The sequence below is a fragment of the Stegostoma tigrinum genome, chromosome 2 (genome assembly GCF_030684315.1).
Source record: "Stegostoma tigrinum isolate sSteTig4 chromosome 2, sSteTig4.hap1, whole genome shotgun sequence".
Classification (NCBI taxonomy): domain Eukaryota; kingdom Metazoa; phylum Chordata; class Chondrichthyes; order Orectolobiformes; family Stegostomatidae; genus Stegostoma; species Stegostoma tigrinum.
In genome coordinates this window covers 116,335,007-116,347,959 of record NC_081355.1, presented here as the reverse complement: position 1 = coordinate 116,347,959, position 12,953 = coordinate 116,335,007, and the positions used below count along the sequence as shown (strand labels likewise).

The following is a 12,953-nucleotide window of genomic DNA, read 5'->3' as shown; positions in this document are numbered from 1 at the left end:
GAGCAAATGTGAGGTTTTGCACTTTGGAAAAAAGAATACAGGCATGGACTATTTTCTAAACGGTAAGAAAATTCATAAAGCAGAAGTACAAAGGGATCTGGGAGTGTTGGAGCAGGATTCTCTAAAAGTTAACTTGCAGGTTGAATCCGTGATTAAGAAAGCAAATGTAATGTTGTCGTTTATCTCAAGAGGGTTGGAATATAAAAGCAGTGATGTGCTTCTGAGGCTTTATAAAGCTCTAGTTAGGACTCACTTAGAATACTGTGTCCAATTTTGGGCCCCACACCTCAGGAAGGATAGACTAGCCCTGGAGCGTGTCCAGCAGAGATTCACATGGATGATCCCTGGAATGGTAGGTTTAACATATGATGAACGGCTAGGGATCCTGGGATTGTATTCATTAGAGTTTAGAAGGTTGAGGGGAGATCTAATAGAAACTTACAAGATAATGTATGGCTCAGAAAGGGTGGATGCTGGAAGGTTGTTTCCGTTAGGCGAGGAGACTAGGGCTCGTGAGCACAGCCTTAGAATTACAGGGGGTAAATTTAAAATGGAAATGAGAAGACATTTCTTCAGCCAGAGAGTGGCGGGCTTGTGGAATTCTTTGCCACGGGGTGCAGTGGAGGCTGGGACGTTAGATGCTTTCAAGGCAGAGATCGATAAATTCTTGATCTCACAAGGAATCAAGGGCTACGGGGAGAGTGCAGGCATGTGGAGTTGAAATGCCCATCAGCCACGACTTAAATGGCGGAGTGGACTCGATGGGCCGAATGGCCTTACTTCCACTCCTATGTCTTATGGTCTTATGGTCTCACCTGAGGCAAGGAGAGAGATTGAGAAATCTCTCGGTAACCTCAACCAGCTCTGGAAATAAACTCACGCTATTGGCATTACTCTGCATCACACACCAGTCATCAAACTAACCATAGTGCAAAAGTAGAACAAAGAACAAAGAAAATTACAGCACAGGAACAGGCCCTTCAGCCCTCCAAGCCTGAGCCGATTGAGATCCTCTGTCTAACCTGTCATCTATTTTCTAACGGTCTGTGTCCATTTGCTTCCTGCCCATCCATGTACCTGTCCAAATATACCTTAAAAGACGCTAACTTGTCTGCGTCTACCACCTCCGCTGGCAACACGTTCCAGGCACCCACCACCCTCTGTGTAAAGAACTTCCCATGCATATCTCCCTTAAACTTTCCTCCTCTCACTTTGAACTCATGACCCCTAGTAATTGAGTCCCCCCACTCTGGGAAAAAGCTTCTTGCTATCCACCTTGTCTACACCCCTCAGGATTTCTAATGAAAATAATCCTAATCCACTCAACCTTTCTTCATAGCTAGGTAGTAGTTGATAAGTTCCTCCTTATTTGAAGTGAACGAGGAGATGGGTAAGGAAGTGGGCTTCAAGAAACATTTGTCATGAAAAAATGCACACAGAATTTTCTTTGCATTTCATGGAATTGTGAGCAGGAGGGTAGAGCAAAACAGAACATAGTACTGTCTAGTCACAATACCAGTTGTTTGCTAATCATATTCAAATGTGTCAGAGACAATGGGAACTGCAGATGCTGGAGAATCTGAGATGACAAGGTGTACAGCTGGATGAACACAGAAGGCCAAGTAGCATCAGAGGAGCAGGAAAGCTGGCGTTTCGGGCCTAGACCTCTAGTTGCCCAACATAAATGCCAGTAATCTACAACAGATATGTTAGTGTATCTTGTGAAAAGATATGCATATTTTAGGCACAATTCTTCACCAGAACTATCTGACCTCAATGCTGTGGAGTTGTGGGGAGTGGGATGATGGACAGTGCTGTGTATCTAACAACTGTTGCATGGAGAAATTTATGAGATTTGTGCCACGAAAGCAACATGGCAAACATGGTTATACGTTAAGTCATAAAATATAGGAGTAGAATTATGCCATTCAGCCCATTGAGTCTTCTCTGTCCTTCCATCACTGCTGATACATTTCTCAACCCCATCTGCCTACCCTCTCCCTGTATCCTTTGATCGCCTTACAATCAAGAAGATATCTATGTCTTAAGTACACTCCATTATTTGGCCTCCATAGTGTTCTGTGGCAATTGAGTACAGAGCTAGTGTCCACAATGACTCCTCATGCAACTAGTTATTCATCCCTGGAATCAAAGAAATATTCAAAGAAATTTGACAGAAATTACCTTGGCTACTTATGAAATCTCGTAAAATGTTTGTCTTTCCAACATTTTCTCTAAGATTATCTCAAAATTCTTGACACCTGTCTCCCAAAACTTGACTTCCAAAAGTAGAATTGTTAGAAATCAAGTAAAACAATAATTTACATTAGATTATTAATTAGAGTAAAATCAGATATATTTTAGTTAATTTACAGGGAGAAGGGTTACATCTGCACTCAGAGGGGATGTGTTGGAAGGCTCATCCACTGAGGCAATATGGGTAGATCTCAAAAATAAGATGAGTGCAATCACCCTGATTGGGTTTTACTATAGACCTCCCGACAGCCATCGGAAACAAATATGCAGGCAGATTATGGAAAGGCATAATAAAAATAGAGATAGTAGGAACTGCTGATGCTGGAGTCTGAGATAACAAAGTATGGAGCTGGATGAACACAGTAAACCAGGCAGCGTCAGACGAACGAGAAAGCTGGTGTTTTGGGTCTGGACCCTTCTTCAGAAATTGCAATAAAAATGGAGTTGTCATTAGTGGGTGACTTTAACTTTCCCAGTATTAACTGGGATTCATTGAGAGCAAGAGGCTTAGGCGGGGCAGACTTTGTTAAGGGCACCCAAGAGGGTTTCCTAAAACAGTATGTGAATAGTCCAACTAGAGGAGGGGCCATTGTGGGCCTTGTATTGGCTAATAAGCCTTGCCAGGTGACTGACCTTTCAGTGGAAGAACATCTTAGCAGTTTTAAGTTTTAAGATAGCCACGAACAGGGATAAGTCAGGACCTTGCAGGAAGGTACTAAATTGGGGGAGGGCAAATTATGTCAGTATTAGGCAGGAGCTAGGGAGTGTTAATTGGGAGCAATTGTTATCAAGCAAATCCACATTTGACATGCATTGACTGTTTAAAGACCTGATGCGGAGAGTTCAAGACCAACATGTTCCAGTGAGGAGGAAGGGCACGGATGGCAAGGTAAGGGACTCTTGAATAACAAGGGAGATTGTGAATTTAGTCAATAGGGAAAAAAAAAAGCATATGCAAGATTTAGGAAGTTAAAATTGGACAGGGTCCATGAAGAATATAAGGAAAGCAGGAAAGTACTCATTCAGGGAATTAAGAGAGCAGCAAGGGGCTATGAAATTACCATGTCAATTAGGGTTAAATAGAATCCCAAAGCATTCTACAGATACATCAAAAACAAGAGGATAACAAGGGAGAAGGTAGGCCCACTCAAGGATAACGGAGGGAACATTGCTTGGAGGCAAAGAATGTGGCTGACATCCTAAATGAGTACTTCGCGTCGGGGTTTACCTGTGAAAAGGGTATGGAGGGTAGTGAATTTGTGTGGAACATGCTAATATGCTATGGTATTTTGAGATCAAGAAAGAAGTGGTGTTGGGTCCCTTGAAGGGCATTAAAGTGGATAAGTCCCCAGGGCTCAATGGTATCTACCGTAGGTTATGGAGAGAGACAAGAGAAGAGATTGCTGGAGCCTTGAGCCATTGGAGAGGGCACGAAGTATTGGTGAGTAATTAATGTTGTTCCTCTGTTCAAGAAGGGAAGTAGGGATAATCCAGGGAACTGCAGACCAGTGAGTCTCATATTAGTAGTTGGGAAGTTATTGGAAAGAATCCTGAGGGATAGGATTAATACACACTGGAATAGCGTGGCCTAATTAGGTACAGTCAGCATGGCTTTGTGCAGGGCGGGTCATGCCTTACTAACTTGATTGAATTTTTCGAGGAAGTGAATAAGGTAAATGATGAGGGTAGATCAGTGGATGTTGTGTGTATGGATTTTAGTAAGGCTTTTGACAAGGTCCCTCATGATAGGCTCATCCAGAAGATTAAGATGCAGGGGATCCATGGTGACTTGGCCATGTGGATTCAGAATTGGCTTGCTCATAGGAGCAGAGGGTATTGGTTGAAGAAATAGTAGGAACTGCAGATGCTGGAGAATCTGAGATAACAAGGTGTAGAGTTGGATGAACACAGCAGACCATGCAGCATCAGAGGAGCAGGAAAGCTGATGTTTTGACCCTAGACCTTTCTTCATAAAAATGAAGAAGGGTCTAGGCCCAAAATGTCAGCTTTCCTGCTCCTCTGATGCTGCTTGGCCTGCTATGTTCATCCAGCTCTATACCTTGTTATCCCGGTATTGGTTGAAGGGTGTTTTTCAGGCTGGAAGCCAGTGACTAGTGGTGTTCTGCAGTGATCTGCACTGGAATCTCTGCTGTTTGTGATGTACATATATGACTTAGATGGATGGGTTAGTACATTTGCAAATGATACAAAGATCGCTGGAACATAGAACATAGAACATAACAGCACAGTACAGGCCCTTCAGCGCTCGATGTTGCGCCAATGTGTGAAAACAATCTGAAGCTCATCTAACCTACACTATTCCATTATCATCCATATGTTTATCCAATGACTATTTAAATGCCCTTAAAGTTGGCGAGTCTACTACCGTTGCAAGTAGGGCATTCCACGCCCTTACTACTCTCCGAGTAAAGAACCTACCTCTGACATCTGTCCTATATCTATCACCCCCCCAATTTAAAGCTATGTCCTCTCATGCTAGCCATCACCATCTGAGGTAAAAGGCTCTCACTGTCCACCCTACTTAACATTCTGATCATCTTGTATGTCTTTATTAAGTCGCCTCTTAACCTTCTTCTCTCTAACAAAAACAGCCACAAGGCCCTCAGCCTTTCCTCATAAGACCTTCCCTCCATACCAGGCAACATACTGGTAAATCTCCTCTGCACCCTTTCCAATGCTTCCACATCCTTCCTGTAATGGGGCGACCAGAGCTGTACGCAATACTTCAAGTGCAGCTGCACCAGAGTTTTGTACAGCTGCAACATGACCTCATGACTCAGAAACTCAATCCCTCTACCAATAAAACCTAACACACCGTATGCCTTCCTAACAACCCTATCAACCAGGGTGGCAACTTCCAGGGATCTATGTACATGGACACCAAGATCTCTCTGCTCATCCACATTACCAAGAATCTTACCATTAGCCCTGTACTCTGTATTCCTGTTACTCCTTCCAAAGTGAATCACCTTACACTTTTCCACATTAAACTCCATTTGCCACCTCTCAGCCCAGCTCTACAGCTTATCTATGTCCCTCTGTCATCGGAAACATCCTTCCTCACTATTCACAACTCCACCTACTTTAGTGTCATCTGCAAATTTACTAACCCATCCTTTAGTATAGAAGGTTGTCAAAGGATACAGTGGGGTGTAGATCGGTTGCAGGTATGGGTGAATAAGTGGCAGATGGAGTTTAATCCAGGTGAGGGTGAGGTGCTTCACTTTGGGTGATTAAATGTTAAGGAAAAATATACAGTTAATGGCAGGACTCTGGACAGCATTGGTTTACAGAAGGACTTAGGGTTCAACTTCATAGTTCCCTGAAGATAGAGTGGTAAAGAAGGCATACGGTAGGTTTGTCTTTACTGGTTGGAGAATTAAGCACAAGAGTCAAAATGCCATGTCGCAGCTTTATCTTTACAGGAAAGATGTGAAGGCTTTGGAGGGGATGCAGAAGAGATTACCAGAATGCTGCCTGGATTGCAGATGTAAGCTATAAGGAGAGGCAAGAAAACTTGGGTTGTTTTCCCTTGAGTAGCGGAGGCTGAGGGGAGACTTGATAGAAGTCTATAAAATTATCAGATGCATAGATAGGGTTGATGGTCAAAATCTTTTTCCCAGAGTTGAAATATCTAATACCAGGTGTCATGCATTTAAGGTGAGAGAGGAAAAGTTCAAAGGAGATATGAGGGGCAAAATTTTTACATAGAGATTGGTTGGAGTCTGGAACACACTCCCAGTGGTGGTGGTGAAGGAGACGGCTACAATGCAAACATTTAAGAAACCTTTAGATAAGCACATGAATATGCAAGGAATGGAGGGGTATGGACCAAGGGCAGGCGGAAGGGATTAGTTTAATTTGGCATCATGTTTGGCACAGCATTGTGGGCTGAAGGGCCTGTCCCTGTGCTGTACGTATCTATTTCTATGTTTTAATAACAGTTGAAAGAAAGAAATGTGAAAACAATTCTGGAGATTGTTGAGAATTCACCAAATGTTCCTCAGTGGGAGACCTGGCAGTTGATTTAACGGATGTGAAATGGAGGTGGGAGAAGTTCAGAATCAACCGAATTATACAAAGCAACAAAACTCTAAAGATCTTCCACAATGAATTCCTACCATCAACTGTATTAGTCGTGTGATCGTGAGCAGGGGCCTGATTCTTTATATTTGGAGGTAAAGCACTGCTTGAGCTCCTGATCCAATCAAAGTTGTCATTAGATACATTCTCAAACCAGCCGCAACTATCTCCTTCAAAAGTACAGGTGGAATCTGCAATCAACAAACATGTTAGAAATGTTATCTTCTTGTGCAAATTACTGGTTTAATCTGCTGTTTGACATTTATAGTTTCCCTTTAAGCTTTTCTCCAAGAGGAAGCAGCACATCACAATTGCTTAAATGAAAAAACAAACTGCAACAGATGGGTTCAACACATAAATCATTTTGGTTCAAAACCTAGCAGGGGCTGTCAGAGATTTTCCTATTTCCTAATTTAGCCCTTGGCAGGTTACGTTTCTCCAACTTCTAGTAATAATACCGCAGATGAGGAATTCCTGGAGTGCACACAGAATGGCTTTTCTGGACTACTGTGTTGAAGAACCTACTAGAGATTAGGTCATCTAAGACTGGGCATTGTGTAACGAGAAAGGAATAACTGGCAATCTAATTGTGTGAGGCCTCTTCGATTTGAGCAACCATATTATGGCTGAATTCCTGATTAAGATGGAGAACGATGTAAGTGAATCTAAGATTAGGGTCCTGATTTGAATACTTGATTTGATTTATTGTTGTCACATGTACCTAAATACAGTGAAAAGTTTTGTTTTGCATGCAGCACAAGTAGACTATACCATCTAAGGATATAAGGTGATAGAACAGGTGAGGAATTCAAAGTTACGGTTGCAAAAAAAATGCACAAAAGGCAAGATCAACATTAGATTTGAAATTTATGAGGTCTATTCAAAAGTCTAATAACAGTGGGGAAGAAGTTTCTGAACCTGCTGGTTGTGTGTTTAAGCTTTTGTATCTTGTGTCTGATGGAAGAGGTTGGAAGAGTTTATAACGAGGGGTTGGGAGGAATCTTTGCCGATGTTGGCTGCCTTCCCATGGCTATGAGAAGCGTAAATAGAATCAAAGGATGGAAGGTTGGCTTCTGTTACGGTGTGGGCCATTTTCACAACTTTCTATAGTTTCTTAAGGCCCTGGGCAGAGCGGTTGCCATACCAAGGTGTGATGCATCCACATGGGATGCTTTCTCTGGTGCATCCGTAAAAGTTAGTGAGAGTCCTTATGGATGTGCTAAAGAAAACTGTCCTGAGGAAAAAGAGGAGTTGTTGTGCCTTCTTGACCGTATCATTGCATCAATATAGGTGGTCCAGGACAGATTGTTGGTGATCATCATTCCTAGGAACTTGACACTCTTGACCATCTCCCCCTTAGCTTCATTGATGTCGACAAGAGCATGTCCTCCTCCTTGCTTCCTGAAGTTACCGGTCAGACTTTAGCTTGCTGACATTGAGGGAGAGATTGTTATCTTTGCACCACATCACCAAGGACATTACGTCCTTCCGGTATTCTGGCTCATCATTGTTTGAAATCCGGCCTACAGTGTCAGTGAACTTGTAGATGGAGGTAGGATGAAATTTAGCCACACAGTCGTGAGTGTAGAGGGAGGACAGTAGAGGTTGAGTACACAGCCTTGTGGCGTGCCAGTCCTGAAGGAGCTGCTGTTAATATAACAGATAAATAGAAAGTGGGACATAACACCAGCACTTCACCAGAGGCTCACTGATGATGTTACCTAGAATGGTGATGAAACGTCTGTAAACTAACCTTCCAGCTCAGTGAGCAAACTCACATCCGGAGCTGCTGTTGCCTGTCCTTACTGATTGTGGTCTGTGGATCAGGAAATCAAGGAACTAGTTGCGGGGGGCAGAACAGAGACTTAGGTCTTGGAGTTTGGAGATGAGTTTGGTTGGAATTGAAGTGTTGAAGGTGAAGCCATAGTTAATAAGTAGAAGCCTAACAAAGGTATTTTTGTTTCAGAGGTGATTGTAAGGCGAGGGAAATGGATCTTCCATGGACTTGTTGTGCTGGGAGGCAAATTCCAAGGGATCAAGGCAGCCTGTGCGGCTAGAGTTGACGTGAGCCATGACTAACCTCTCAAAGCACTTCATAATTATGTAGGTCAGAGCTACCAGCTGGTAGTCATTGAGATATGTTGCATGTGTTTTCTTTGGTACCAGGATGATGGTGGTTTTCTTGAAGCAGGTGGGGACATCAGATTGTAGCAAAGAGAGGTTGAACGATGTCAGTGAATACCCCTGCCAGCTGATCCATACAGGGTCTGAGCACACAGCCGAGGACTCTGCCTAGGCCAGTTGCTTTCTGAGGATTAACTCTCAAGGAGATTGATCTGTTATCTTCAGTGGTGACTGGGGGAGCAGGTGCATCTGAGGCTGTAGGGGCAGGCAACACCATTTCACTGACCTGCTGTTCAAACTGATTGTAAAAAGCATTGAGGGCTCAGGGAAAGATGTATTTTTAGAGGAAACAACAATGATTGAGGCAGAAGCTGCCTCTGGTAGACCGGGAACCACTACTTAAAGGGATGACAGTAAAAAGACAGTGGCAAACATTCAAAGAATTTCAGATCATTATGGCATGTGACATATTTCTGGCACAGACCAATTGAACATGGCCACCAACTATACTCACCATTACTCCACTGATACAAGTGTCACCCAGGCTAATATGGTATACATCAGAACCACGCCATCTGTCTTGGTGCAATCAATCAGCCTCTTTGCACTAACACAAGGCAGAGACTCTTATTAATGCAATGCTTTCCTCGGAGCCTAGTCAATCTAAGTGTTTCCATTCACCCTTGGGCAAGTTGTAGTTCTGTCCTTTACTTTTTAAATTTGTGCTTTGCTTTAACAGTTAGTCAGTTGCTCATTCCACTTGCTTGGATCTTGAGAATAGTTCTACCAATGAAGCAAGAAAAATAACAGAAAAATTCCAGTTGTCTCCTTTGATACATGCGTCATATTTTCTCTCTCCTCCCCTTGATACCAATCACAAAAAGCACAACCGGGTTTTTGGGCTATCCTATCTTTTGGGATCCTGTATAATGTCTGCGGACGGGCCATAGATGAGGACCAAAATGTTTAGCATTACTACCAGTGACAGCACCCACTGTCTGCTGATACAAATATGAAGGAATGTAGCAGAGAGGGAATACTAATAAAAAGGGTGCAACTCACTGGTATGTAATACATGATGGAGGGTTTACAGGCAGAGGGACAGTTTCCTTGGCATTTCTGATCGCAAATAAGTATCAGGTTTAGGCAGACATCAGCCATTTAACATATGTTACCTGGAGATGAGGAAGTCACCACTACCACAACAGTTCTATTTCTAGATCTTTCCAGAAACACATTGAGAATCTTTCAGCCAGTTACCATAAGTGTGTTAATACATGACACTGATGTATCATTTGCATGAGCCAGCTTCACCTGTGATAATCCTTGCCAAATCAGTGGGCTTGCATTTTTGTGATTCCTACTTTAAAATCAGTTTAGGCCAGATTTGAAAATCCAATAAGGTGCAGGGACCAATTTCCCAGTTTCAACGGTGGAGACCTGTGGATTTCAATAAATTAGCCCTCAGACCTCACTGACCTTCCTCTGTCTGTCATTTCTCCAACTGTTATTGATTCACAGAGTCATAGAGTCATACAGCATGGAAACAGGCCCTTCAGTCCTACTTGTCTGCGCTGACCAGATATCCTAAGCTGATCTAGTCCCATTTGCCAGTATCTGGTCCATACCCCTCTAAAGCCTTCCTGTTCATGTACTCAGCCAGGTGCCTTCTGAATGTTGTCATCGCACCTACCTTCACCACTTCCTCTGACAGCTCGTTCCATTCATGTACCACATTCTATATGAAAAACCTGACCTTTAGGTCCCTTTCACATCTTTCCCTTCTCACCTTAAATGTATGTTCTCTAATTTTGGACTCCCCTATCCTGGGAAAAAAGACCTTGGCCCTATCCATGCCCCTTGTGATTTTATAAGGTCATCCTTCACCTCTGACACTCCAGTGAAAATAGCCACAGCCTATTCAGAATCCAAATATTATGGCATTTGCTTCTCTTACGTTAGAAATAATCATACTTTAGAGCTCAAAATTCTGGAATGTAAGTGTATTCCTTCCATCTCTCCATTTGGTTGCTAGTCTGATCAACTGATACATGTTGCTTGGTACATGACTGCATCCCAGCAATAAAATGGGCCACTCCAGCACATAGTTACATAACAATGAGCTTATGAAGAAAGACAACAAAACAATCAGAGATAATGGGAACTGCAGATGCTGGAGAATCCAAGACAACAAAATGTGAGGCTGGATGAACACATCATGAGCAGCATCTTAGGAACACAAAAGCTGACGTTTCGGGCCTAGACCCTTCATCAGAGAGGGGGATGGGGTGAGGGTTCTGGAATAAATAGGGAGAGAGGGGGAGGCGGACCGAAGAGGGAGAGAAAAGAAGATAGGTGGAGAGAGTATAGGTGGGGAGGTAGGGAGGGGATAGGTCAGTCCAGGGAAGACGGACAGGTCAAGGAGGTGGGATGAGGTTAGTAGGTAGATGGGGGTGCGGCTTGGGGTGGGAGGAAGGGATGGGTGAGAGGAAGAACAGGTTAGGGAGGCGGAGACAGGTTGGACTGGCTTTGGGATGCAGTGGGTGGAGTGGAGGAGCTGGGCTGGTTGTGTGGTGCAGTGGGGGGAGGGGACGAACTGGGCTGGTTTAGGGATGCAGTTGGGGAAGGGGAGATTTTGAAACTGGTGAAGTCCACATTGATACCATTAGGCTGCAGGGTTCCCAGGCGGAATATGAGTTGCTGTTCCTGCAAACTTCGGGTGGCATCATTGTGGCACTGCAGGAGGCCCATGATGGACATGTCATCTAAAGAATGGGAGGGGGATTGGAAATGGTTTGCGACTGGGAGGTGTAGTAGTTTGTTGCGAACTGAGCGGAGGTGTTCTGCAAAGCGGTCTCCAAGCCTCCGCTTGGTTTCCCCAATGTAGAGGAAGCCACACCGGGTACAGTGGATGCAGTATACCACATTGGCAGATGTGCAGGTGAACCTCTGCTTAATGTGGAATGTCATCTTGGGGCCTGGGATAGGGGTGAGGGGGGAGGTGTGGGGGCAAGTGTAGCATTTCCTGCGGTTGCAGGGGAAGGTGCCGGGTGTGGTGGGGTTGGAGGGCAGTGTGGAGCGAACAAGGGAGTCACGGAGGGAGTGGTCTCTCCGGAAGGCAGACAAGGGTGGGGATGGAAAAATGTTTTGGGTGGTGGGGTCGGATTGTAGATGGCGGAAGTGTCGGAGGATGATGCGTTGTATCCGGAGGTTGGTGGGGTGGTGTGTGAGAACGAGGGGGATCCTCTTTGGGCGGCTGTGGCGGGGGCGGGGTGTGAGGGATGTGTTGGGGGAAATGCGGGAGACACAGTCGAGGGCGTTCTCGATCACTGTGGGGGGAAGGTTGCGGTCCTTGAAGAATTTGGACATCTGGGATGTGCGGGAGTGGAATGTCTTATCATGGGAGCAGATGCGGCGGAGGCGGAGGAATTGGGAATAGGGGATGGAATTTTTGCAGGAGGGTGGGTGGGAGGAGGTGTATTCTAGGCAGCTGTGGGAGTCGGTGGGCTTGAAATGGACATCAGTTACAAGCTGGTTGCCTGAGATGGAGACTAAGAGGTCCAGGAAGGTGAGGGATGTGCTGGAGATGGCCCAGGTGAACTGAAGGTTAGGGTGGAAGGTGTTGGTGAAGTGGATGAACTGTTCGAGCTCCTCTGGGGAGCAAGAGGCGGCGCCGATACAGTCATCAATGTACCGGAGGAAGAGGTGGGGTTTGGGGCCTGTGTAGGTGCGGAAGAGGGACTGTTCCACGTAACCTACAAAGAGGCAGGCATAGCTGGGGCCCACGCGGGTGCCCATGGCCACCCCCTTTGTCTGTAGGAAGTGGGAGGAGTCAAAAGAGAAGTTGTTGAGGGTGAGGACGAGTTCAGCTAGGCGGATGAGGGTGTCGGTGGAGGTGGACTGGTCGGGCCTGCGGGACAGGAAGAAGCGGAGGGCCTTGAGGCCATCTGCATGCGGAATGCAGGTGTATAGGGACTGGACGTCCATGGTGAAGATGAGGTGTTGGGGGCCAGGGTATTGGAAGTCCTGGAGGAGGTGGAGGGCGTGGGTGGTTTCACGGACGTAGGTGGGGAGTTCCTGGACCAAGGGGGAGAAAATGGAGTCCAGATAGGTGGAGATGAGTTCGGTGGGGCAGGAGCAGGCTGAGACGATGGGTCGACCAGGGCAGACAGGTTTGTGGATTTTGGGAAGGAGATAGAAACGGGCCGTGTGGGGTTGGGGAACAATGACGTTGGAGGCTGTGGGTGGGAGGTCCCCTGAGGTGATGAGGTCATGAATGGTGTTGGAGATGATGGTTTGGTGCTCGGGTGTGGGGTCATGATCGAGGGGGCGGTAGGAGGTGGTGTCGGAGAGTTGGCGTCTGGCCTCGGCGATGTAGAAGTCAGTGCGCCATACTACCACTGCGCCACCCTCGTCTGCGGGTTTGATGGTGAGGTTGGGGTTGGAGCAGAGGGAGCGGAGGTCTGCCC

General features: G+C 45.4%; 1 protein-coding gene across 4 annotated transcripts in view; it reads right to left on the bottom strand.

The window, feature by feature from the left end:
* The window catches only part of malrd1 (MAM and LDL receptor class A domain containing 1), a 414,264-nt gene that overhangs the window by 285,171 nt on the left and 116,140 nt on the right, over positions 1–12,953 (bottom strand). For all 4 annotated transcript variants that reach the window (XM_048551253.2, XM_059638768.1, XM_059638771.1 and 1 more), the window contains one exon: positions 6,399–6,551. In XM_048551253.2, the coding sequence (XP_048407210.2) occupies positions 6,399–6,551 (153 nt within the window). The remainder of the gene's footprint in view (positions 1–6,398; positions 6,552–12,953) is intronic.